Here is a 26695-nt window from a genome sequence, read left to right as displayed (position 1 = left end):
AGTGCTCATGGGAGGTAAAAGGGTTCAAACAGATGGGCTGTTAAAACAATTGGGTAAGGTTTGTAATGTGGTTTCCAAAGAAACAGGCTTATAGGCTCAATGGGGTTAACTACGATGTGCCGCACTTAGGTGGATCTACATTATATATCTGGCTTAACAAAGAAATGCATATATCATTTCTAAGACTGAATAAAGCTACTATTTTGTTTTGCAAACACACAGGGCAAGTTTTAGGCATCAAATACAAAGCATAGAATACAGTACAACTCACACACATATGGCACATGACTCACTCCAAATTGGCTTATCAAGACACTCTCGTTTGAGTACTCAAGTCATTTACAAACATACAATATAAGGCACTCTAACAAAAATCAACCAGTAAGAGTAAGCGTCACACTCTAGTGTCTACTGTGTTCAGGTGTATCAACGCCAAAGGCTTCTCTTTCTATTTTAGCTCATAGACCATCAGTACTAACTAAAAGCTATAAACAAAATAAACAAAAACTAACTACACCTGGTTCAAGCAAAACCCTTGGAAAAGAACAGTGACTCAAAGAAAAATCAAGGGGGAGTTACTACACTATCTAAAACAAAAAAAAGATCTTTTTGGTATTTTCTTTAGACTTACTTCCCTCAATAAAACTGTCTAGAAGATCCATCATCAGGAAGAGTCCAACATATTTCTGGTTTTTTTTCCAGATTTTCACGTCAACTTAGACCTCAAGAACCCCGTCGAAATAGATTCGTCGTCGGGACAAGTCAACTTACCTAATTTGACTATTACTCAAAACCACCGAAAAAAATCAAGAAAAACATCAAATAGTCAAGTTGTTACATATACACACATACATTGAAGTATCCCCCACCCCATACTGAAAAGGAAGACATGTCCTCATGGCATTCAAAATAAAGAACAGTGAGGTAAAGGAACTTCCCGAAGTGATCACTCTTGATCGGAGACCGTATCCGGGTTCAGATTGCAAGCACGACCTAGAGCTCTCAGCCAGCCCAATACTTTCTTCTCCGATTTCACCTATTGGACAGCCACCGCGCCAACACGTATACCTAAGCCAGCGACCGAGGTACGCAATATGGACACCTCCCTCTCTAAAGCTATGAACCGGGTAACCCGAGCAGCCCTAGATGGTGCTACAGCCTCTGCAATTTGCTCATGGGCCGGTGACTTTGCCCTCACATCCTCTTTCTCAGCCTCCTCTTCCTCAAAGTCATCAGATTAACCACTATCACCACCACCCGCTTCCACCAACTCCTTCCTAGTAGTTATCTTATCTGCTCGAAACTTGGAGTCTTTTAGCACTATCCCATCCACAGCCAGATTTTCAGGCACCCGAAATGCCCGGCACAGTCTAGTAACTAAGGATGGGAAGAAGAACCCATACCTTTTTACTGAACAATGGGTGAACATCTTCTTATGAATCAGCTTGGCCACGTCAAAGTTGTGACCATTCATAAAGCACCATATCAGAGCCGCTCGAGGACCATTCACCTCCATGGTTTTGGAAGACGGGATCAGGCAGTTGTTGATAACATATAACCAGCACTTACCTTCAAAGGTTAGTGCTGCGGAGTGAAACATCTGACCATACTTCATCCATATAATTTCCTTGTCGGGTACACAGATTGTTGCAAAGAACCTCTCCCACTGCGTGTGTCTGCCATACATCTCATAGTAGTCTTCATACGGATCCACAGGAGTGGGCAGCTGGTATATCTTCCGTATAGGCTCAACAGAGGCATCCACCGCCTTTATGCTCACTGTTACTATGCCATTCACATATTCTTTTACATTGGCGTAGAATTCACAGACAACCATCACATTTCCCTCGTTCGGCTCTTCAAGGAAGATTTGTAGCCCCCGCCTTACCAGCTCATTATTCAAGTTAGGGTAGCCCAGCTGGATCAACCCTATATATATGCCCCTTTCCGGTATCGGTTTCTTAGGGTCCTTATTCGCAATGCGGTCCTAAGCCTTATCAGAGACGAACCTGCTACTATCAAAGGGACGAGCAGGAGCTGACCCGCGTGCCCTGGACGATCCAGCTTGACCGCTAGACGAGGCACCGGTGGTGCGACATTTCCTGGATGGAGCCATAGTACCTGGAATAATAATAGCATTAGCACAACACAAAATATGTGACTCAATTGCGGTTACTCAGACTTCACTCGCACAATTGGTCACAATGACACATTTACACTCACTGTGGGCATTTAAACATGTTGGAACCCCATGACCACCAAAATTACCCCAAATTCACCCACTAAGTTTAGAGACAACCTCCACCAATATCACCACCCACAAACACTACACAAACACTATAGATTACTACTAAGAAAAGAAAAGAAAAAGCTAATACATAATTAAAACAAATTAAAACAAAAAATCTGCAAAAATAAAGAAAAATGGCAAAAAGAAAGCTTTCCTGTAGTGACAGAAGATGGTGAGAAGTGAAGAAGAGTAGGGGAGGGCGTGGATGGAACCTTGGGGAATTTGGGTGGGGATTAGTTGGGGAAGAAGGGAATTTGAAGAAGGAGGTAGTTAGGGTTGGGGGAGTTCTCTGCATTGGGGAATGAATAAGAGAAAAGGGAATAGTTAGGGGGGGTGAGATAAAAATTAACAATTAAACATACAAAATAAAAAATAAAATAAAAAAATTGTTAAGTTAAATAAAGTGTCAGGCAGGCAGTCGTAGCGCGGTTCGAGCGCAGCTGCGCTAGTTGAGGCAGTGTACTTGTCCATATAAGCGGTCACTAGAGCGTCCATTAGCGCGGTCGCGCGCTACTACATGAGACACTGAGGTAGAATATTTTCCCATATGCGCGGTCTGTAGCGCGGGCGCGCTCCTGGGCTCAAAATTTTTCATTTTTTACCTGTTCCTTCCGCGTCTGATATGGACTTATCACTTGCCCAAGCTCACCTGCATTGGTTAGTACTTAAAAAAATCAAAATTAATAAAATACTAACTATAGTAAAGTCACTACGCATTGGGTTACCTCACAGCCAGCGCCTTGGTTAATGTCGTGGCACGACAGTTACAACAAATTCAATGGGTTGCCTCCCATGCAATTCCTGATTTAACGTCGCGGTACGACGTAGATAAGAGCATTTAAGGCTCGCTCGACCTCTGCAGTTCAATCAGATGGATCACTAACACTTCCATTGGTTCATCCATTCCCATATATGGTTTCAATCTTTGCCCATTGACTCTAAATGTATGAGAGTCTTTCTCTAAGGAAATCTCTATGGCACCTGAAGGGAATACTTCGACCACTCAAAATGGTCCAGACCATTGTGACTTGAGTTTACCGGGAAATAGTCTTAATCTTGAGTTATAAAGAAACACCATGTCTCCGGGATTGAAATTTTGCTCAACAATGTTCTTGTGGTGCAACCTCTTCATTCTTTCCTTGTAGAATCTCGTGCTCTCAAAAGCAAGAAACCGGAACTCATCTAGCCCATGCAATTCTGTGACTCTATTTGTTCTCGCAGCTTCCATGTCCAGATTTAGCTTTTTCATTGCCCACCAAGCTCTATGTTCTAGTTCTACTGGCAAGTGACAGGCCTTTCCGAACACCAACTTGTATGGGGACATACTAATTGGTGTTTTCAAAGCAGTTCTGTAGGCCCAGAGTGCATCATCTAGATTTTTCACCCAATAGGTTCTTGTGGCATTCACAGTCTTGGTTAGCACACTTTTTATCTCTTTATTAGACACTTCGACCTGTCCACTGGTCTGATGATGATATGGTGTTGCAACCTTGTGGCACACATCATACTTTGCTAGAAATTTTTCGAAGGCTCGATTGCAGAAGTGAGTGCCTCCGTCACTGATAATAGCTCTCGGGGTCCCGAAACGGGTGAATATATTCTTCTTCAAAAACCCTACCACCACTCTTGCATCATTGGTGGGGAGTGATGCTGCTTCCACCCGTTTGGACACGTAATCCACATCAACAAGTATGTAATTATTTCCAAATGAGCAGACGAAAGGGCCCATGAAGTCGATCCCTCATACATTGAACACTTCAACCTCTTGAATTGGGTTCAAGGGCATCTCATGGCAACGGGAAATGTTCCCGGTTTGCTAACATTCATTACAGCCCGTCACCCATTGATGTGCATCCTTAAACATTGTTGGCCAGTAAAACTCGGCTTCTAACACTTTTGCTGCCGTCCTGACTCCTCCAAAATGCTAGCCATACGCCGATGCATGACATGCCTGAAAAATAGAAGATTGTTCTATCTCGGGGACACAACTCCGGATCTTATTGTCAACACATATTTGAAACAGATAAGGTTCATCCCAGTAATACATGTGGCAGTCACGATAAATCTTTTTCTTTTGCACATAGGAAATGTCATAGGGAACTATACCGCTTGCCAGGTAATTCGCAAAGTCTGCATACCATGGCACTTCCTCAAGGATTGTAGCGAGTAGCTGCTCGTGTGGAAAGGTTTCCAGAATATCCTTTTACCTCAACTGAGTTTTCAGCTCTTCAAGTCGTGATAGATGATCAACGACTTGGTTTTCTATACCCTTACGGTCATGAATCTCCTAGTCGAACTCTTGCAGTAGCAGCACCTAACAAATCAGGCATGGTTTGGAATCCTTCTTCTCAATCAAGTACTTGAGAGCTGCATGTCAGTATATACAATTACCTTAGAGCGAATCAGGTATGATCTGAACTTGTCGAATGAAAAAACCACAGCCAGCATCTCCTTTTCAATAACAGTATAGTTCAGCTGGGCTCCACTCAACGTTCTACTGGCATAGTTAATTGGGTGTATTAGCTTGTCTTTTCGCTGTCCTAGCACTGCCCCCACTTCATAGTCACTGGCGTCACACATGAGTTCGAATGGTTGCTCCCAGTCAGGGGAAACAATGATGGGTGTTGTGACTAGCCTCTTTTTCAACTCCTCGAATGCTACCCCTCAATCATCAAAAAACATGAAAGGGTGATCTTTTTCTAACAACTTACAGAGAGGGTTGGCAATTTTTGAGAAGTCTTTTATGAATCTCCAGTAGAAACCGGCATGCCAGAGGAAGCTCTTTATTGCCTTGACTGATGTGGGGGTGGCAGCTTTGCTATCACGTCAACTTTAGCATGATCCACCTCGATTCCCTTGCTTGATACCCGCTGTCCCAAGACTATGATCTCTTGTACCATGAAATGGCACTTTTCCCAATTAAGTACCAGGTTAGTCTCAATACATCTTTTCAACACTCGGGTCAGATTTGTAAGGCACTCGTCGAATGAATTTCCCACCACTGAGAAATCATCCATGAACATCTCCATTATGTCTTCGACCATGTCAGTGAATATGGCCATCATGCACCTTTGGAATGTGGCGTGTGCATTGCATAGGCCAAAGGGCATCCTCCGAAGAGCATAAATTCCATATGGGCATGTGAAGGAGGTCTTCTCTCTATCCTCTGGTGCAATGAAGATTTGATTGTACCCTGAGTACCCATGCAGAAAGCAGAAGGGGGGCCTCCCTGCTAGTCTGTCAAGCATCTGATCAATGAAGGGAAGTGGGAAGTGGTCTTTCCGGGTGGCCAGATTTAATTTCCTGTAATCTATACAAATTCTCCATCCTATGATGGTTCTTGTTGATATCAGCTCATTATTATCATTTATGACCACCGTCATACCACCCTTCTTAGGAATGCATTGCACCGGGCTAACCCAGTTGCTGTCAGAGATGGGGAAAATGCTTCCCACATCCAAACACTTTATAATCTCTTTCTTCACCACTTCCTTCATGTTGGGATTCAGCCTTCTTTGGTGCTCCCTGGAACGTTTGTGCCCCACTTCCAGCAGAATTTTATGCATACAATATGCCAGGATGATTCCTTTAATGTCTACCATGGTCCATCCAATGGCCATCTTGCACTCCTTGAGTACCTGCAAAAGCTGTTGTGCCTGCACATCTAATAAACTAGATGAGATAATAATAGGTAAAGTGGAGTTAGGTCCTAGGAACACATACCTGAGATGGGCGAGCAATGGCTTCAACTCCAGCTTTGGTGATTCTTCTATAGATGGCTTGGCTGGAGGAGTTTCTTTATTTTCTAAGTATAGGGGCTCGAGTTCAAGTGTTCTATCCCAAAACCCTCTGCCCTTTAAAGCCAGCACCCATTCTGACAATTCTTCCCCATTCACCTCATCTAAATTTACAAGACATGCAGCAAGAGGATCCTCAATAGTCAATGTCTCATCATCCGCTTCCACAATTACATCCACGGCATCAATAAGAGAACAATTGGCAAATTCACTTGGTCGCCTCATAGATTTCTACATGTTGAATGTTATCTCCTCATCGTTCAACTTCATCTTGAGCTCCCCAGTTTCACAATCAATGAGAGCTCTCCCTGTGGCCAAGAATGACCTTCCAAAAATTATGGGCATATCTTCATCCACCTTGCAATACAGAATCACAAAATCTGCAGGGAACACAAATTTCCCTACCTATATCAACACATCATCCAAGATACCAGAAGGTGTTTTCACAATTCTTACAGCCAGCTGCAATAACATAGATATGAGTCTAGCTCTTCTAATACCCAACCTCTTATAGATCTCTAGGGGCATAAGATTTATGCTAGCCCCCAAATCATAAAGTTCCTTGGCAAAGGCAAAGTTACCAATGGTGCAGGGAATTGTGAACCTCCATGGGTTAGACAACTTTTAAGCAACTGGTCTAGTCACCACAGCACTGCATGTCTGAGTTAGAGTCACTGTGTCCAAGTCTTGGAAATCGAATTTTTGGGACATCAAGTACTTCATCATTTTTGCATAACTAGGCATCTCCTTCAAAGCACCAATCAAGGGAATATTTACTTGGATTTGTTTCAGCATCTCCAAGAATTTCTTGTATTATTCCTCTTTCTGGTATTTGGCCAGCCTCTTTGGGAATGGTGCTGAAGGTCTCTTCTTCCCAATGATTTGGGTTCTCTTTGTCAGACATCACCTCAACTACCGATTCCTGGGTTGTCTCAACTTCTTTCTTAGCCTCAATCTATGTGTTGGTTTCTCCCTGGGCAGGCTGTACTATCACCTCTTTCTGTTTGGTTGAATCATCTAGCTCAATGGGCCAGTACAAGTGTCTCAGCCTGTCTGCTTTCTCGAGCCCTCTCTTGCTCCTATGGTACAAGTATCTCAGCCTGTTTGCTTTCTCAGCCCTCTCTTTCTCCAAGTCTAAGTCTCTACCATTATGTAGACTCACTTCCATCAGCTGCTTTGGACCTTGATCTTTTGGATTTACTTGCGTGCCTGCAGGCAATGTCCCATGAGGATGATTATTTAAAGACATCAAAATCTGGCCCATCTACACTTCAATATTCTTTATAGCTAACTCATGTGCATATACCCTTTCACTCATTTTCACATTTGACCCAATAACCTATTGCATCATTACCTCGAGTCTAGCAAACCCATCTTCCTGTCTCCCACCATGTTGCTGCTGAGTTGGATGATAACCCTACTATTGATTTTGATTGTTGTATCCCTGTGTCCATTGGTAGGGTGCCATATTATTGTGAGGTCACATGCCTCCTATATTTCCATTATTGAGTTGTGGTTGGACTAGCCTGTATGGCTAATTCTGTTGGCCCCAATTTTGACCACCATGTCTCTGGCCTCCATAATTAGACACATAATTCATGTCCTCAGGGTAGTGATAATGATCACTTTCTTCATTCCATTGATTACCAATTGGCCGAATAATGCAAGATGTGCATAAGCCTACATTGGTAGTATCTACAATGTGCACCTGCTGCTTCTGCCCTGACTCTTCCACCTTTTTAATGAGTATACTCATCTGTCATTAAGGTGGCCATATTTTCAACAAGAAGGGCACTAAGTGAACTACTGGAGTGATAGGTGCATTCCTGGTTGTCTACCCCGAATTCTGTGCCATCTTGTCAAGCAGGCTCTGGCTTTCTCTCCATGTTTTGCTCAAGAATGCTCACTAGCTAAAGCATCAACATTAGCCTTCACGCTATCTGTCAAACCCATATAAAATCACTACCTCATCATCTGATCTGGAATACCGTGGTGTGGACATATAACCAATATCTCTTTGAATCGTTCCCACGTTTCTTGCAGCGTCTCCATTGATTTCTGTTTAAAGCTCAAAATTTCATCAATTTGCTGAGCAGTCTTGTTGGGTGGATGAAACTTATTCACAAATTGCTTGATTAACTCCTCCCAAGTCGTGATGGAATTAATGGGGAGTGAGTTTAGCCAAGTCTAGGTAGCTCTTGTCACTGAGAATGGAATCAACAACAACTTTATTGCTTCCTGAGTTACGTTGGGCTGCCTTTGAGTTTTGCAGATTGACAGAAAATTCTTCAAGTGCTGCTGAGGATCTTCAATGTATGACCCCAAAAATAGTCCCTTGTTTTGCAACAAGTGCAGCATGTTGTTTGTGATTTGAAAGGATTCGGCCTGTATATGCGGGACTAATATCGTTGTGGCCAAATTCTCTGTTGTGGGTTGCGCCCAGTCATATAGAGCAGCCTCTGGCACAAGAGGTTCTACTGGCGCTACTGGCGTAGTTGGGTCTAACACGTTATCCCCCATGTCTGGTTCAAGTTGTTTAGTTGATTATTATTGTTTGTTTTTTCAATTGGCCCGATTCAAGGTCTTGAAAACTTTCTCGGGATCTGATAATGCTTCAAATACTTCACCAGTTCTTGTGAGTTTCTAAGCATGCACCAGTACAACCAAGTCAACAAACGTTAAAATTTCAATGTATAGATTGAAAATAAAGAAAACTGACTACACTAAGAATTTTTGTATTTCTTCAACTGTAATTGATAACACCGTTAATTCCCTAGCAATGGAGCCAAAATTTGATCATGCCCAACTATGCCTTATAAAAAGGACAAGCGGTCATTACAAATATAATCTGAGTATTTAGCCCAGAGTCTTATCTCACAGGGAATTAACCTACCAATTACTCTTGTCAAACCACTGAATTCTTTGCAATCAACTCTCCAGATATTTTGAATAACAATTGGTGATATTTTTACTAACTATAACTGAATGAAAGTAAGTAAACTAAAAGCTAATTATGACTGGGTTGTAAACAAATAAGAGAAGGATCTAAGGTTGTGATTTTCCCTATAGATGGAATCCCTTCCTGATATGTTCCACATAGATTTTCCTAAACGTCTCTATCGATCATGACCACTCTTACTACCGTAAATCTCACCCGAGTAATTATGACAATTTACTAGACGCACTCTCCCGAGTTACACTAGCTGGCTTTTATTACAACTCACTTTAGATCACACCCAAGGTTTCGTTATCCCTAATCCCACCTTTAAACCCTCGGTTATTGATTCCTCATATACTTTGGGAGTGGTGTTGTTCAACAATCACCTACATATGCACTCTCTCCCGAGTAATACATACTAAAACCCTCGACTAAATATTTAGCTACTCATAATCGTATTCATACTATCAACAATAAAATTCATCATAATTGATAAATACAAAAGGAAGAAAGGCAGAACTCGATGTAGAATTATCCTCCTTGCCTCTTGGCTCTTCTTGCCTTCAACTAAGCTGTAAAAACCTCGTTAGTCTACTTTTGGGCGAGCTGGACCTCTTATAGGTTGAGTGGAATTAACCAGAACATCGAAGTTTACCCCTGAAATTATACGCTTCGAACTGGACTAGCGCGGCCGCGCTAATGGCCGCTCATATAGCATAGTATTTTGCCTCGAATTCCTGGGCTAGCGCAGTCGTGCTAAGGGCGCGCTAATGGTTGCGCTAAGCTGGTCAGCATTTTATCACTTCTTTTCTCTCTTGTTTCACATGTACTCAGCTACGAGGGGTTTTCCTTACTTTAATTTAGCTTCTAACACTGTCCTAAGTCCTCATAAATGCAACTCGCTCCTGCAAAACATGAATTTCACGATTAGAGCCAATTTATCGTCATTTAACCATCCTAGAACAGTGAAGCATAGTCAAGTTGGGGCATAAAGTGTCGCCAAACTACATGAATGTAGCCTATTATCAGACTTCTAGATTACTAAGAATATGGAATTAAATGTTAGAAACCAAGATTTAGTTTATTATAACTTAATTAAAATTTGACAAAATTTTAAGAAACATTGATGTGTCTAATTCGGTCATTGTTATGCTTAATCACTAAAATATTGCTACGACCGTTATTCTTGAGATATTAGATTCTATACTTGAGTTGTAGATTATTTTTGAGATTTGTTGAAATACTTGAACAATAACGTTCTTGAGGGTTTATTGAACTATTGTCGGCTTGAAAGTTGTGATTGAGGTTCATTTTGAATATTCATTTAACCTCTCTCCTTGATGTTATTTATGCTTCCTACCTTGCTTGTCATTGACATAAATATGCTTGGTAAGGAAGAGTGTAAAGCACGAAGGGTGATGTCATGCCATTGCATATATGTCATCAAGTGAGGGAGAGTGTAGAGCACGAAGGGTGATGTTGTTCCATTTCATATATCTTATCATGTGAAGAAAAGTGTAAAGCACGAAGGGTGATACCCTGCCATTTCATTTGATAGTAAAGAACGAAGGGCGATGCCGTTCCATTTCATTTATATTATCATTTTTTTATCTTATCATGAGTTCATGGCACGAAGGGTATTTCCGCGCAGGTGAGGACGAGGGACATGCCTTATGTTGTGTTATCTTTTCTTTGTGTGTACATTCATGCCTTTACCTAGAGTTATTACTGTTGCACCTATGTTATCTATGTAACTTGTCGTTGTTGTTTTGTCTTTTTCCTCTATCTCGATTGTTGTTGTATTGTCCATGCCTTCTATCTGTTTAACTGCAAATATCATGCCTTCCTTCCTGATGTTATATCCACATCCATGTCATTTCTATTTTGTTGAACTTTAGTATAAGCCTTCTACCATGTTAGTCATTCATGCCTCTATTTTTTAGCTTATAAAGATCATGTTTTCCCTTTTTATTTGTTATATCTACATCTATTCCTTCTACCATGCAAGTTAGGTGAAGTTATGTTTTTCTTTTCTAATTAATGTCATTACTCATATGCCTCCTACATAGTCCATTGCTGTCGTTCATATGTACTACCTCGTTCATTATTGCTACTTTAGTATTTCCTACTTTGTCTTTACTGTTATCGACATTTCTTTCACCTGGTTGGTAGTGTTATATGTATATTCGGTAAGGATGAGATAAATGCACGAAGGGTGTTACTGTGCCATTTGATTTGATGTGTTGAGTATGTTTCTCACACTATGAAAGTTATGGATTTATTACCGTGATTTTTTGGTTATCACTTTAAGGAAAGGATTGGTCGTGATAGTTAGGAATATTAATCGCGGTTCTTCTAGAAATCATTTACTGTTTCGTATAATTGTTTCCTTGTACTCTATTCTATTATGTTCTAGTATTGTTCTATTACTAGTCTTCTCCATAAGTTATATCAGTGAGTATCTTTTAACTAAAAAGCCCCATCACTACTTCACCAGGGTTAGTCAAGATACTTACTGAGTACATGGGGTCGGTTGTACTCATACTATTCTTATGCACCTTGCGTGCAGATTTTGGAGTTGGAGTCGTTGTGTATATCGAGAGCTGGTATTGAAGATGTACCTGCATTCTAATTATGGCTGCCACTTGTCCTTGGTAGCTTTAGATGTTTCTAATTTTTTTATGTAAACTTCAAACATATGATGTATTTATTCTATTAGCTTCTGTAAATTATATGTCTTAGAAGCTCATGATTTGTATTGCCCGTCCTTGGGATTTGTATAGAAAGTTCAATTATTTTATCCATGATCTCTTATTACTTATTTTGAGTTGTGTTAATTGTATTTGTCTTACCTAGCAGGTCAGGTTAGGTGTCATCACGACTAGGTGAATTTTGGGTCGTGAGAGTTCCTCAGTGGACAGCTTTGGTCCTCGTTAGTAGTTACTCTTTATTCAGCAGGTTTTGGCGAGCCCTACTCTAATCCGGGCCTGATGTCACTTGATGTTGTACTTCTTGTTTTGAGGTATAGCAAGGGTCTTATCGGCCCTACTCTAATCCGGGCCTGATGTCACTTGATGTTGTACTTCGCGTTTTGAGGTATAGCAAGGGTCTTGTCGTCGGCACTACAATACTACTCTTCTATTGTACTTTGAGGCTCCGTAGACATGTTGTGATTAGTGTTTGATGTTGGGTAATGACCTAAAAGTGTTGGTATTTGGCAAATATGTTTTCCTCATAATTATGAACTTGTGATATTTTTGAAATTGTAAAATGAATATCCTTTGATTAATGGAAAAAGAATGTGGAACATTTTTTTCTTCTCATGTCTATCTCTTGTTATTGATTCTTATATTGTGATATCATTGTTCATGGGTAAGGTTGGGTAGAAGGCATCAAGTAGGCTTGCTCGACCGGGGTATCTTGGTTGAGCGCTGGTTGTGCTCCCCGAGGTCGGGGTAGGACAAACTTGGTATCAGATTGTTGCATGACAAAGAGACGTCAGGTCCCCGGGATTCCACCTACCCAAGACTGTCCGAGTATAATTTCAATGTCAGCATGGTGGAACTGGTATTGGTGATAAGGAACATTAAGGAATCAAGGTTCCTGAGGCTAATGAGATTTAATCCTAGTCAGAGGGATCCTAAATGGTGTAAGTATCATGGGACTAACGGCCACTAGACTAGGGACTACCGACATTGCGTGAAGAGGTGACAACATTGCTAAAAAATGACCATCTTAGAGAGTTTTGATAGACCCAGGGAGTTTAGCCAATGTTATCCAATAGAGAGTGCTGGAACAAGCAAAGCTAAACAGAAGCACCATTCCAGCCATAAAGCTTTTTTCCTGGTTCAAATTAGCGAGTAAGACAACCCGAGGGGAGACTCAGTTGCCCACGAATGGAGAAGGGGTCATGAAGACAACCCTGTTTGAAGTAATACACGGTGACATGGGATCGACGTCAGCTCACATGTGGCCATTAACGCAAATTTGGCCGTCGATCCCGAGGGCAGCATCCGTGGAGACGTTTGATTAGCTGCTCAAAGCACTCATGGTGGAAAAGATGGTGGGATCAGCCTACAGGTGATCTTCGAGATGTTGTAGGCTCAAAAGGTAGCGATTGCATAACTCCAAAACCAGAATCACCCACCGAGTAGGATTGAGCTCGATCTATCCCACGAAGTTGTTCATATGGTCGAATTGGTTTCAAGGAAATCGAATGAGAAAAAGTCGGAGACCAATCCTGCAATCATGAAGATGCTCGAAGAATTGACAAAACAAATTGAGTTGGGGGAAAACAAACTCAAGGGCAAACGACAAGAAGGTGGAAACTTACAACTCTAAGGTCGATCAAATCCCGGGGGTACCGCCAATATTGAAGGGACTGGACTCCAAAATGTTCTTGCAAAAACCTTTTCCCCTGAGTGCGGCTCCAAAACCAATCCCCAAGAATTTTTGTATGCCCGAGATTCCTAAGTACAATGGAACAACCGATCCAAACGAGCATGTCACCTCTTACACATGTGCTATCAAAGGGAATGATCTAGAGGATGACGAGATCAAATTTGTCCTGCTAAAGAAATTCGAAGAGACCTTGTCAAAGGGAGATATGATATGGTACCATAATTTACTACCTAATTATATTGACTCATTTGCTATGCTTGCAGATTCTTTTATAAAGGCACACGTCGGGGCCATCAAGGTCGAAACTAGGAAATCGGACCTTTTCAAGGTAAGGTAGAAGGACAATGAAATGCTCAGGGAACTCGTGTCTCGATTCCAAATGGAACGGATGGACCTACCACCGGTCGCTGATGATTGGGATGTTCAAGCTTTCACCCAAGGACTCAATGTTCAAAGTTCGGTGCCTAACAGTTGAAGCAAAATATGATAGAGTATCCTACTGTTACTTGGGTCTATATGCATAATCGGAACAAATCAAAGATCAAGGTCGAAGACGATCAACTTGGGGATACTTTCAGATCCGCTTATCCTATCAGACCCGTCGACAGAATCAAGAGATATATTGACCGAGAACAGAGGTTGAATAGAGAAAGATACCAGCCATATAATGAAGATCGAACGAGTAACGAGTCTGGGAAAAATTTTGCACGAAATGAAAGGAGAAGTGATCGATGCCAGAACTCTCGAGGGCTCATGAGCAAAAGTGGCTTCGAAAGACCTATCGGATCTAAAGAAGCACCACGTTTATCAGAGTACAACTTTAATATTGATGCAGATGCCATTGTATCGGCTATCAGACACATCAAAGATACTAAATGGCCTCGGACCTTTCAAACCGATCCAGCCCAAAGGTATCCTAACCAGATATGCAAATACCATGGCACACATGGCCATGGAACAGAGGATTTTCGACAATTGAGAAAACAAATAGTCCGATTATTCAACAACGGGCATCTTCGGGAATTTTTGAGCGACCAAGCCAAAAATCATTTCAGAAACAGGGATTCCAATACACAAAACGAGCAAGACGAACCCCAACATGCCATTCATATGATCATCGGAGGGGTCGATATTCCTCAAGGTCCGATGTTAAAAGTGCACCAAAGTATCAATCACAAGGGAAAAACGGACGCGAGATTACATACCAGAAGGAACTTTTTCTTTCAATTACGAAAATCCAGAAGGAATCATGCAGCCCTATAATGATGCACTGGTAATTTCTGTACTCATGAATAAAACTCGAGTTAAATGTGTGTTAATTGATCCAGGTAGCTCGGACAACATCATTCAATCGAGGGTCGTAGAACAACTTGGCCTACAAGACCAAATCGTGCCTGCGGTCCGAGTGCTAAACGGATTCAACATGGCTTGCAGAACTACTAAAGGAGAAATAATGTTACCGGTAAACGTAGCCGGTACAACCTAGGAGGCCAAGTTTTATGTGATCGAAGGGGACATGAGGTACAATACGTTGTTTGGGAGGCCATGGATTCACAACATGAGGGTTGTGCCCTCAATCCTTTACTAGGTATTAAAGTTTCCAATGCCAAAAGGGATAAAGATGTCTTATGGGGAGAAACCCGCCGCAAAAGAGATGTTTGTCATTAATGAATTAATTTCGATATCAACACTCTCATCGATAAAAGACTCAGGTTTGAAAGCAAAATAAGAATCCAAATAGCAATCACCGATGCCAGCCTCGACCCAACCGGGCATGCAAGGGACTGACGAAGACGACGATTACGGGGTTCCTCGATCCTTTATAGCTCCCGATGATTTCGATGCTACCAAATCAATGGTCGAAGAGCTAGATCAGGTCGTACTGATCGAACATCTACCCGATCAAAAGGTATACCTAGGCACAAGGTTAACTTTCGAGCTCAAGAAAAAGCTTGTTCATTTCTTTATAGCTAACATGGATTATTTTGCTTGGTCTCATCTCGATATGACAGGGATCCCACCGGAGATCACTACTCACAACTTAAGCTTGGACCCAAAGTTCCATCTAGTAAAGCATAAAAGGAGATCCCAGTCCGAGATCAAGCATGCCTTTATTAAGGACGAGGTGACTAAACTCCTTAAAATAGGGTCCATCCAGGAGGTCAAATACCCGGAATAATTAGTAAACGTAGTAGTAGTTCCAAAAAAGGAACAAATTAAGAATGTGCGTGGATTATAAAGATTTAAATAAGGCATGCCGCGAAGACTTTTTCCCTTTGTCTAACATCGATCGCATTATCGATGCCACAGCCGGCCATAAGATCCTCAATTTTCTCGATGCCTACTCCGGGTACAACAAAATACTTATGGACCCGGATGATCAAGAAAAGACCTCTTTCATCACCAAGTATGGCACATACTGCTATAATGTAATTCCATTTGGACTTAAAAATATTGGTGCCACTTACCAATTCCTAGTAAACCGAATATTCGAAGAACAAATAGGAAAATTCGTGGAAGTTTACATTGACAATATGTTAGTTAAGTCCTTGTGAGCAGAGGACCATTTAAAGCATTTACAGGAAACTTTTAGTATACTGAAGAAGTACAACATAAAGCTGAATCCACAAAAGTGCACGTTCGGAGTTGGATCAGGTAAATTCCTCGGGTTCATGGTGTCCAACCGAGGAATCGAGATCAACCCCTATAAGATCAAAGCTATCGAGGATATCATGGTAATAGATAATGTCAAGTCCGTAAAAAAGGCTAATCAGGCGCATTGTAGCCCTGGGACGATTCATCTTGATGTCTTCTGATAAAAGCCATCATTTTTTCTCGTTGCTGAAGAAGAAAAATAACTTCACATGGAGCCCGGAATGCCAACAGGCCTTAGAAGAACTTAAGCGATATTTATCGAGCCTGCCATTGCTTCACACGCTGAGGGCAGACGAACTACTATACTTGTATCTAGCAGTATCAGAAATAGCGGTAAGTGGAGTCCTAGTCCGAGAAGAACAAGGTACGCGATTTCCAATTTATTATATTAGGAGGACCTTAGGTGAGGCCGAAACTAGTTATCCTCACCTAGAAAAATTGGCACTCCGTTTGCTAAGTGCTTCTAGAAAACTAAAACCATATTTTCAGTGCCATCCTATATGAGTTGCGACAATCTACCCTTTACAAAATATAATGCATAAACCCGAACTCTCGGGATGATTAGCCAAATGGGCCGTAGAAATCAGCGGGTACGATATCGAATGTCAACCCCGAACAGCCATTAAATCTCAAATTTTGGCATATTTTGTGGCTGATTTTATGCTGGCCCTAATACTCAAAGTCGAAAGAGAGTTGTTGGTAAACTCAGAACGTCTTTGGGAATCTGCACCCTCTTTACGGACGGTGCCTCGAATGTAAAGGGGTCCAGACTTGGCATCGTACTGAAGCCATCCACAGGCAATATAGTTAGACAATCTATTAAAACTATAAAATCCACTAATAACGAGGCCAAATATGAGGCCATGATTGGGGGTAGAGGTGATCGAAGCTAAGTGTGACTCATCCTTGTAGTAAACCAAGTTAACGGAATGTTCGAAGTTAGAGAAGAATGAATGCAAAGGTACCTAGATAAGTTACAGGTAACATTACATCAGTTCAAAGAGTGGACTTTGCAGAATGTGACTCGACATAAAAATAGTGAGGCCGATGCCCTTGCAAACTTAGGGTCTTCGATCGAAGACAACGAGCTCAACTCGGGGGCAATCGTACAACTCATGAGGTCGGTAGTAGAGGAAGGTCATGCCAAAATAAACTGCACAAGTTTAACCTAGGATTGGAGAAATAAATACGTAGAGTATTTGAAGACCGGAAAACTTCTCTCAGATCTAAAGGAATCGAGAGCCCTGCGCACAAAGGCAGCCCAATTTAGCTTGTCCGAGGACGGAACCTTGTTTAGGAGAATGTTCGATGGCCCACTACCAATATGTCTAGGACCGGGAAATACCGAATATGTTCTAAGGGAAGTTCACGAGGGCACTTGCAGAAATCATTCATGAGTCGAACCATTGGTTCAAAAGGTGATAAGAGCCGGTTATTACTGGATTGACATGGAAAAGGATGCGAAAGAGTTCGTACAAAAATGTGACAAGTGCCAAAGATATGCACCGCTGATTCACCAACCCGGGGAGCTATTGCATTCGGTCTTATCGCCATGGCCATTCATGAAGTGGGTGATGGACATCGTCGGCCCTCTATGTGCACAAGTAAGGCTCAATTTATCTTATTTATGACTGACTATTTTTCTAAATGGGTTGAAGCACAGGCATACGAGAAGGTCATGGAGAAGGAAGTCATCGACTTCATTTGGGACCATGTCATATGTCGGTTTGGGATACCGTCCGAAATTGTATGTGACAACGAAAAACAGATTATCGGCAGCAAAGTGACTAAATTTCTCAAAGATCATAAGATCAAAAGGATCTTATCGACACCTTATCACCCTAGTGGGAACGGACAAGCCGAATCAACCAACAAAACCATAATCCAAAACCTTAAAAAAAGGTTGACCGACACTACGGGAAAATAGAAAGAAATCTTGCTCGAAGTTCTTTGGGCATATCGAACAACTTCGAAGTCTAGTACCAAGGCTACCTCATTCTCATTGGTTTATGGAGCCGAAGCTCTAATATCGGTCGAAGTCGGGGAGCTGAGTATCAAATTCTAATATGCAACAAAGGAATCAAATGACAAGGCCGTGAATACGAGCCTGGATCAATTGGATGAAAGGCGTAAAGTCACCCTTGTTTGATTGGCCGCCCAAAAGCAACGGATTGGGAGGTATTACAATCGAAGGGCCAACCTTCGATACTTCAATGTCGGGGACTTATTACTATGGAAGGTCATACCAAGCACTCATAATCCGAACGAAGGGAAATTGGGTATGAACTGGGAAGGACCGTACCAGATTCTCGAGGTCATAGGGAAAGGATGCTATGAACTCAGACTGACAAACGGAGAACAACTACCGAACAATTGGAATGTAACTCACCTAAAATGATATTACTACTAAGGTACGATGCTGTTTCATTTCTTTTTATATTCAGACTAACACTTGCAGGTGGTCGACAAGGAGCGGCACAAAGTCTTTAGGTCTGAAAGCATGCATTGCACTCTTTTTCCCTTGAACCATTTTTGTCCCAATTGGGTTTTTCGAAAAAGGCTTTTAACGAGGCAACAGTGGATTGTGCTAACTTAGAATCAAAGGCCAATCAAGAATCAGTGTTGAAGACAGCATTAACAATATCTGAGGTTCCTCTACAATCAACCTCGAATATTGGGGAGCGTTACCCTTGGATATCGACTTTTGAGAGGAAATTACTTTGTAATATAAGGGTATCGATAGGTAGGATTTGTTGTAAGGGCCAAGAGATCAAACAAACCATGCCTACATAGGTTTCACGAGCCCTGGCATAAAACATGTACGCATGTATAACTGTTTTTCACAAGAATAAAGAGAAGTACTTTCCTTGCAATTATCTTATGTTTTAAAAGTTTCCTCTTTACATCCCTTATAGAATTTCGTACTTCCGATCTCCTAAAGGTAATGATCCCAAGGGCCGCTTATACCAAAGTTTGAATGGTCACTCCCTCACTCAGGGACTGCCGTCCGAAAATAAACTTGAACAGATCGAGCTATTAAAACATCGTGGCATAAGACCTATTAGGCAAATCCCAAATTTTAGAGGCCACGACTGTACACATGTGGGGACTGTTATCTTAGGAAAACTTGGATAACTTGAGAAAGCAAGCCCACTGGGCGACACTCAAACTAAAAGGCTATGGCCGTATCATGGTTCGGAGACATCCGAAACTCGTAACGAAACCTAGGCCTTTGAAAAATAATTTTGTTATATAATCGGTTCCAAAGGCTACCCTTAGTGAACTACGATCTCATCTATTTACTTTGGAAAAAAGGTTTCAGGTAACACCAAACCCCCAAGATGCCTTAAAACATAGTAATATAAAGGTGAGGTTTGTTTGAACTTTCAAACATAACCTAAGTTATTTTATGCTAAGGCATTCCGGCCTTCGTGAATACAAGTAATAAGGTAAAGGGAAAATATGAATGCCGAAAGGGAAATAAAAGCCTCATATATATTCCAACTATGTTTTTTACAAAGGCCAGAATGGCCTAATACCGAAAAACTAAAACGGTTGAAATGACCTCTAAAAGATGCAAAAAAGAAAAAACATATAAAGGCCTAAGCGGACTTTTCACCATTGGAGGCAGCATCTTCATCATCGGGATCTTCTCCATCTTCGGACTCACTTAAGCTCTCACAATCTTCCTTGGGGAAGGCCAACATCCGGGCCCTGGCTTCTTCTACTTCGGCACTCTCGAGTTCAGCCAGTACGTCAAAGTTCTGAGCATGAACAAGTTTCGAGGGCTTCTCTCCGAGCTTGCCACTTTGCATGCTCCACCATACTCCTAGCCTAAGCTTGGATCTCCTTTATGTCGACCTTGAATTGGGCCACTTTGGCATCAACTTTGGTCTTGGCCTTAACCACCTCTGATTTGGCCGCCTCGAGTTCCTTGGCCAAACTTTCTTTATTAGAAATAGCCGAGTCCAATTGGGATTGAAGTTCCTCCATTTGTTTGACATGTACCGAGATATTCTCTTTTGCATCTCGGAGCTGGGTCTTGACCGACTCTAATTGTGCTTGGACAGCTTCTTTTTTCTAGGCTAAGATGTCCATGTTTTTATTGAACTCCTCAGCCTCGGCTTGTATCGTATCTACCTGATCCTTGAGCTGCCCGATCTGTTCAAGCCTCTTCCGTACCTATAGCATCGGATCGTTAGCCACTATGTCCATTTCATCTTCAATATTGTGAAGTACTCGAATTACCTGCTCGGCCATCTCGGTATGCTCCCTCTGAGCCGCTTCTAACTCGGCCTAAAGCTTCTCACTTAGAAGCTTGTAGGTGTCCCTCTTCTTATCAAGCACTCGAACCTCGGCCTCGTGACTGGTTAACTCCTCTCGGTATTGGAGGAAAGTCTCATGGTGCAATACATAGGCCTGCAAACATGAAAGAATGAGTTATGATTATTTACACCTTCAAATTCAAACTACATAATGAAAAATATACTCGAAGTTACCCGATACAATGTTTGTTGATCTTCATTGAAAAGTTAGGGGATTTGCACCTTGTCCATCACGGCCTGATCCTCTTCCACCACCAAACACCGAAGGTAGCTAGAGACCCCCACGGGGGTAGATAAAACCCGAGCATCCTCCGAGATAGAGAAACACTATCGACCGCTTTTAGTCAGGGTCAACGCTTGGAGACGGGAACTGGTCCATTAACCTTGGTCTTGAGGAAGACCCACTAGCTCCTAGCAATCGTACCTTCTTTGGCACCGACAAGTTTCCGAGCCCGGCGACATCCTTTGAGGCAACATACTCTAACCCGTCTAAGAAATTGTGGATATCTCAAGCCCCCTGAGGTCCCTCATAAGAATGGCTTTCTAGTATGATCATGGTATCTGAGAACTGGAGAGACCCCCCGGTAAGGTCTATCTCCCAAGCACGTCTTTCGGAGCACATTCCTCTACTCGAGGAGTATTAGCCCCGGTCTCCCTCACGACCCCCTAGCTTGGGGTGGAGTGGCCTCACCCCTTTCTGGTTCGGGAGCTTCGGCTAAGACTCCCTCATCAACATCCTCATGTTGGGACGGTCTGATTTCGGCATTCACCAGTTTGGAGGGCCCATTGTATCATAACACCTGCCCGCACACAGGCCATAAGCTTGGATTTCTCTTCTTCTTCTTCGGACTCGTCCCTTAATCGGCAGATTGAGTCCGATGATAGGGAACCGGTGCTTCCCTTAGGCTTGCGCGACCTCTTCTTCGGTTTCTTCTTTTCCGCGTTCGGGGAACTTGGAGCCCTTTTTCTCTTATTTTCATCACCCTGCCTCGGAGCAGGGGACTCTAAAGGCACATCCTTATCACTGGATGGAGGCCTCATTACATCATCTTTGGGAAGACCTACAAAAGAAAACAGAACCATTAAGAATTTAACAGCACAAGGAGGAACTTAAACATTATTACATCAATAGATAAAACTTACCATGATTACGGTCCTCCTACCGACTCTTTGACAATTCGCACCATGTGTGCTCGGAATATAGTCTCTGTGACACCAGGCCCTCGAACCACTCTTTGAGCTAAGGAACCGCATTCGGCTTCTGAGATATAGTTGTACCACAAAAAACACCAATAAAAAGGAAGGAAAAGGAAGAAACAATAAAAGGTTTTTAAGGAGAAGCTATACTTACGCTTCATGTTCCATTTCTCGAGAAATGGCATATCCTTGGCAAGGATCAAGTCTGAGGTCCTCACTCGAAATCGGCTCATCCAACCTCGGTCCCGGTCCTCATTATACTCAAGAATGGGGCCCTGGTGGCCCGACGATCATGTTTGATCAGCCCCCCTCGATATAGTGGGGATTGTATAGGTGCATAAGATGATCGAGGGTGAAGTCACATCCCTCGATTTTGCTTACAAAAAAATGAAGAAGGATCATTATCCTCCAGAAAAAGGGTTGAATTTGATCGAGGTTCAATTCGTACCTCTTGCAAAAGGAAGTAATGGTCGGGTCTAAGGGACCCAACGTGAAGGGGTAAGTGTGAACACTTAAAAAACCATCCATGTGGGTAGTGATTGATTCCTCTGGCGAAGGCACCACAATGTGTTCATCGGCCCAGTTACAATCCTCCTTGACCTTGGGAAGGATATCGTCAGTGATCATACATATATATCTCGAGACCGGCTCACATCGATCCGGTACTGAGGAAGGCTTTCCGATCTTAAAATCAGCTCCGATCTGGCACCCTCCTAGAATGAACTCTTTAGAGGGTGGCTCCACTGCAGTCTCATCGCTGGCGGCCTGTGATGAAGAGGCTTTTTCTTTCAGTGGAATAGTTTTAGAAGTTTTTGCCATTTTTTCATTTTTTTTCTTTGAATAAAGGAGAACGAAAGAAAGTTAAAAGGGAACACTTAGTATTTAAATATAAAGGCAGGCGAAGGCTCTCGCAAAAATCTCATGTACAAATGCTAAGTTTTTTGAAGATAAGAATGGCTAAGAACGACAAAGATCTTTTAAAGTGAAAATGGAGAAGATTTGAATGTAAAACTTGAACAAGTGAAGAATAGGGGAATATTTATAGGTTACAAATGGAGGTTCAAATCCGATAATGACCGACCATTGACTAACATGCATTTAATGCCTTCAAGACTGCACCGATGGGACGTTTCAGTTGCTTTTTGTTGCTTATGTCATGACTTATCGAAGTAGAAACCGAGGTCTCATATAGTTTGTTGGCCCAAGTAAAGGTTAGTTTTGAAGACTGACAAAGGAACTCAGACATGAACCAGGTCCATCCTAGTGAAGCATAGATATGGATAGACTTAAGCATGCGAGATGCTCGTGAAGGAGATATTACTTCTTTCATGATCGAAAAGGTTGCATAATATATAAGGAGAAGGACTCCTTACTCAGAGAACACAGTTTAAGAGAAGGATGGAGTTAGAGGTTGAGATCAACTAGAACTCTTCCACCAAGGAAGAGTAGCATCAGAATTCTAGTCAATCTCTATTTACTAACTCTATAAATATCAGTGTTGTTCTCTTTTTAGGCAACACATATAAGTAAAAGTTAAACGTCAATTGAGAGCACAATAGCAAGGCAATTTTGCAAGCAATTTGTGTGTGATTCAAGCGTGCAAACTTGATGCTACATGAACCAGATAGAAGAACCAGTTCCAAGTGTCTGTCTTTTATTTTAGTTAAATTGTAATAGGTGTTTTTATATTGTACCTTTCAGCTTTATCTAGAAGCAATTGTATTAGGTACTCAGAGTTTTCAAGTTAGAGTTAACTTGAGGTTGTCACAATAGTTGAGGCTGTATGCTACAACGGGATTAGAGTTAGTCCTAGGTTTACAAAAGAGTTTTTGTAAATGCAGTTTTTGGCGCAGTGATTTTCGTGGAGAGTTTGGGAGAATCCTACTGGAAAGTAGGTCATGGGTTTTTCATCTTTTGAGCTAGGTGTTTTCCACGTAAAATCTTTGTGTTCTTTAATTTCTGTACTTATTATTCCGCAACAGTAGTAGTTGGAACACATATAAGAACCAGGTCCTTCTATAATCAAGTTAAGCGAAAAATTGGACACACACAAATCACCCCTATCCCTTGTGTGGTATTGAATTGTAAAAAATCAATTGGTATCAGAGCAGGTTATCCTTGAAGAGTCTAACACCTTAGGAACAGATCAAGATGAGTGTACCACCTAGACACTAGGAAGGACAATCCACCACTAGGCCTTCACTCTTCAATGGCCAGTACTACTCCTGGTGGAAAAATAGGATGAGAGATCATATCATCGAAGAGGATTATGAACTATGGGACATTGTTACTGATGGTCCCATGGCTACCATGAAGAAGAATGCTGAAGGAGTGGATGCGCCAAAGACTAGAGCTGACTGCATTGCTGAGGACTTGAAGAACTGGGAAAAGAATGCTTAGGCCAAGAAATGGCTTGTGTGTGGACTTGGTCCAGACGAGTACATCAGAATTCAAAGTTGTACTACTTCTAAGGAAATTTGGGACACTTTGCAAGTGTCTCGCAAAGGAACTCCTCAAGTGAAGAGATCAAGAGGAACACCACATCAGAATTAAAAGTTGTACTACTTCTAAGGAAATTTGGGACACTTTGCAAGTGTCTCACAAAGGAACTCCTCAAGTGAAGAGATCAAGAGGAACACTGTTGTACTCTTAATATGAGAATTTCACCATAAAGGAAGGAGAAACCATCCAAGAGATGTATACAAGGTTCATAACACTAACAAATGAACTTAAGTCTCTTGGAAGGATTATCCTTGAAGAAGACAAGGTTAAGAAAATTTTGACAATGGTTTTGCCAATTACTTGGGAAAGCAAAATCACAGCTATTCAGGAATCAAAGAAAATTGTCACTTTCAAGTTGGACGAGTTAACTAGAAATCTCACTGCCTATGAACATAGAAGACAAACCATGAAGATGGATGCACCCAAAAAGGAAAGAAGTCTGTCTCTCAGAATCGCTGAAGGTATAGATCTAGAGAAGGATGAAATGGCTATGATCATAAGGGATTTAAAGAAGTATCTAATGAAAGGAAAAGGTTCTTCATGAGGTACAACCTACAACAAATCAAGGGTCCCTGAAAAATAGACCAACGAGGGTTGTTACAAATGTGGCAAGACTGACCACATGATCAAAAACTTCCTCAGTGGGAAATTAAATGGAAGAAGGAAAGGGCGGAAGGAAGAAACAGGAAGAAGGAGCATGTTCATCCCAAGAAGAACAAAGGATCAACAAAGGCTATGGTTGCTACTTGGGGAGAAAGCTCAAATGAGGATTCAGAAGATGAAGATGGAGATGAACAAGCACTTATGGCCATTGGAGAATCTGATGAGGAATCAGAGGTAAGTGTGATTCATCTCAAAGACAAGATTAAATTTTTGTCTAAAGAAAGTCAATCTAAGTTACTGCTAGATTTCATTGATGAATCTGAGGTCATAAACAATGAAAAGGAACAGTTGTCTAAGGAATGTGTAATCCTGAAAGCTAAATGCAAAAATCTGGAACTTAGGGCTAGTGAAAGTGATAGTAAAAATGCTGAGTTAAAGAATCAGGTTCTTAAACTTGACACCATTGTGTTAGAGCTTAGAACTGAAAATTTAAAACTGAAATTAGGAACAGGTAAAAAGAAAGCTGATCACATACATCTTACCTTAAAAGAAAATCTAGGAAAAATGAAGGATGAGTTGTATAAAAAGGATGAGCAGATAAGCGTCCTAAAAGAAGATCTAAGCAAGGTTAAGCATGAACTAGACAGAGCTTGTAAATGGAATAAGTCCTCTGATGCACTATCATGGCTACAAGAATACCATAGTAGCAATAAGAGAGGACTTGTTTATAGGACCCCTGCACCTAAATAGGATCCCAAAAGCAAGTACATCACACTTCCTGAGAACAAAATCTACACACACTATGGTAAGACTGGTCACTACAAAAGTGAATGTAATGCAAAAAAAAAAGACTAGGCAAAAGAATAAAACTTTTGTTCAAGGGAAAAATAGGCTGCTAGGATGGGCTAAAAAGAATTTAATTCACCCTTTTGCCTATAGAAAGGGACCCAAACTAGTTTGGGTTCCTATGACTAACCCCTGATTTCCTTTTGCAGGTCCAAGTGAAGGGGAACAACCAAATATGGTACATGAATAGTGGCTGCTCAAAGTATATGACTGGAAGCAAGAACCAGCTCCTTTTACTTGAGGACCTAAAAGGAGGTAATATCTCCTTTGAAAATGGTAAGAAAGGTGAGATCATTGGGGTTGGAAAGGTAGGTAAGACAGACTCACATTCCATTGATAATGTCTACTTGATAGATGGCTTGAAATATAGCCTATTTAGATTATTACAACTGTGTGACAGAGGTAACATGGTAGCATTCACCTCTACAAAATGTTTTATGATAAGTCTTACCACTGACAAGATTGTTTTGCAGGAAAAAAGAGTAAACAATATATACATTGTAGATATGTCCACTCTTTCAGAAAATGAACTCACTTGCTTAAGTGTGTTGGACAATTATCCCCTCCTTTGGCACAAAAAACTTGGACATGCAAGTCTAAGTCAACTCAATAAATTAGTCTCTAAGGACCTGGTGATAGGGCTGCCTAACATCAAGTTTAATAAAGACAAAGTTTGTGAGTCTAGTGCAAGGAGGAAGCGGGTAAGATCCTCTTTTAAATGCAAGAAAGTGGTAAGCGCAACCAGGTCGATGGAACTAGTTCATATGGATCTCTGTGGTCCAATGAGAACATTAAGTAGAGGTGGTAATAAATACATGATGGTGCTTGTTGATCATTACTCTAGGTTTACTTGGACATTATTTTTAACATCTAAGGATGAAGCATTTGACATGTTTATTTCTTTTGTTAGAAAAACTCATAAACAACTAGGTAATCAACTTACATCAATTAGGTCTAATCATGGAACTGAATTTGAAAATGCTAAGTTTGCTGAATTTTGTAATGAGCATGGCATAGATCATAATTTTTCTGCCCCTGGGACTCCACAACAAAATGGAGTAGTTGAAAGAAAGAATAGGACACTTGAAGATATGGCTAGAACTATGCTTCTTTCTAGTAAACTGCCCCATAGCTTCTGGGC

At 41.4% G+C, this 26695-nt stretch overlaps 2 protein-coding genes across 2 annotated transcripts; one reads left to right on the top strand and one right to left on the bottom strand.

The window, feature by feature from the left end:
- Positions 1-1987: 1987 nt before the first annotated feature.
- Positions 1988-4019, bottom strand: LOC138875260 (uncharacterized). Its single transcript, XM_070154084.1, has 2 exons — positions 3329-4019; positions 1988-2121 (listed from the first exon to the last, which is right to left on the bottom strand). The coding sequence occupies exons 1-2, from the start codon at positions 4017-4019 to the stop codon at positions 1988-1990; spliced, it is 825 nt and encodes a 274-aa protein (XP_070010185.1).
- A 20279-nt stretch (positions 4020-24298) lies between these two features.
- On the top strand, positions 24299-25458 carry LOC138875259 (WEB family protein At5g16730, chloroplastic-like). Its single transcript, XM_070154083.1, has 2 exons — positions 24299-24638; positions 25013-25458. Exons 1-2 carry the CDS (start codon positions 24299-24301, stop codon positions 25456-25458), a joined length of 786 nt encoding a protein of 261 aa, XP_070010184.1.
- Positions 25459-26695: the final 1237 nt, after the last annotated feature.

This window comes from Nicotiana sylvestris, chromosome 8 (assembly GCF_000393655.2).
Source record: "Nicotiana sylvestris chromosome 8, ASM39365v2, whole genome shotgun sequence".
NCBI classification, from domain to species: Eukaryota; Viridiplantae; Streptophyta; class Magnoliopsida; order Solanales; family Solanaceae; genus Nicotiana; species Nicotiana sylvestris.
The sequence above is the reverse complement of the archived record's forward strand: the minus strand, read 5'-3'. Positions and strand labels throughout refer to the sequence as shown.

Excerpts from the sequence above, each read along its gene's own strand:
- LOC138875260 (XM_070154084.1), bottom strand. The coding sequence starts at position 4,019 with ATGGGCCCTTTCGTCTGCTCATTTGGAAATAATTACATACTTGTTGAT. Across the intron at positions 2,122-3,328 it reads AAGATTAAGACTATTTCCCG|GTACTATGGCTCCATCCAGG; the intron begins GTAAACTCAAGT and ends TTATTATTCCAG.
- LOC138875259 (XM_070154083.1), top strand. The coding sequence starts at position 24,299 with ATGTATACAAGGTTCATAACACTAACAAATGAACTTAAGTCTCTTGGA. Across the intron at positions 24,639-25,012 it reads GTATCTAATGAAAGGAAAAG|ATTTCATTGATGAATCTGAG; the intron begins GTTCTTCATGAG and ends AGTTACTGCTAG.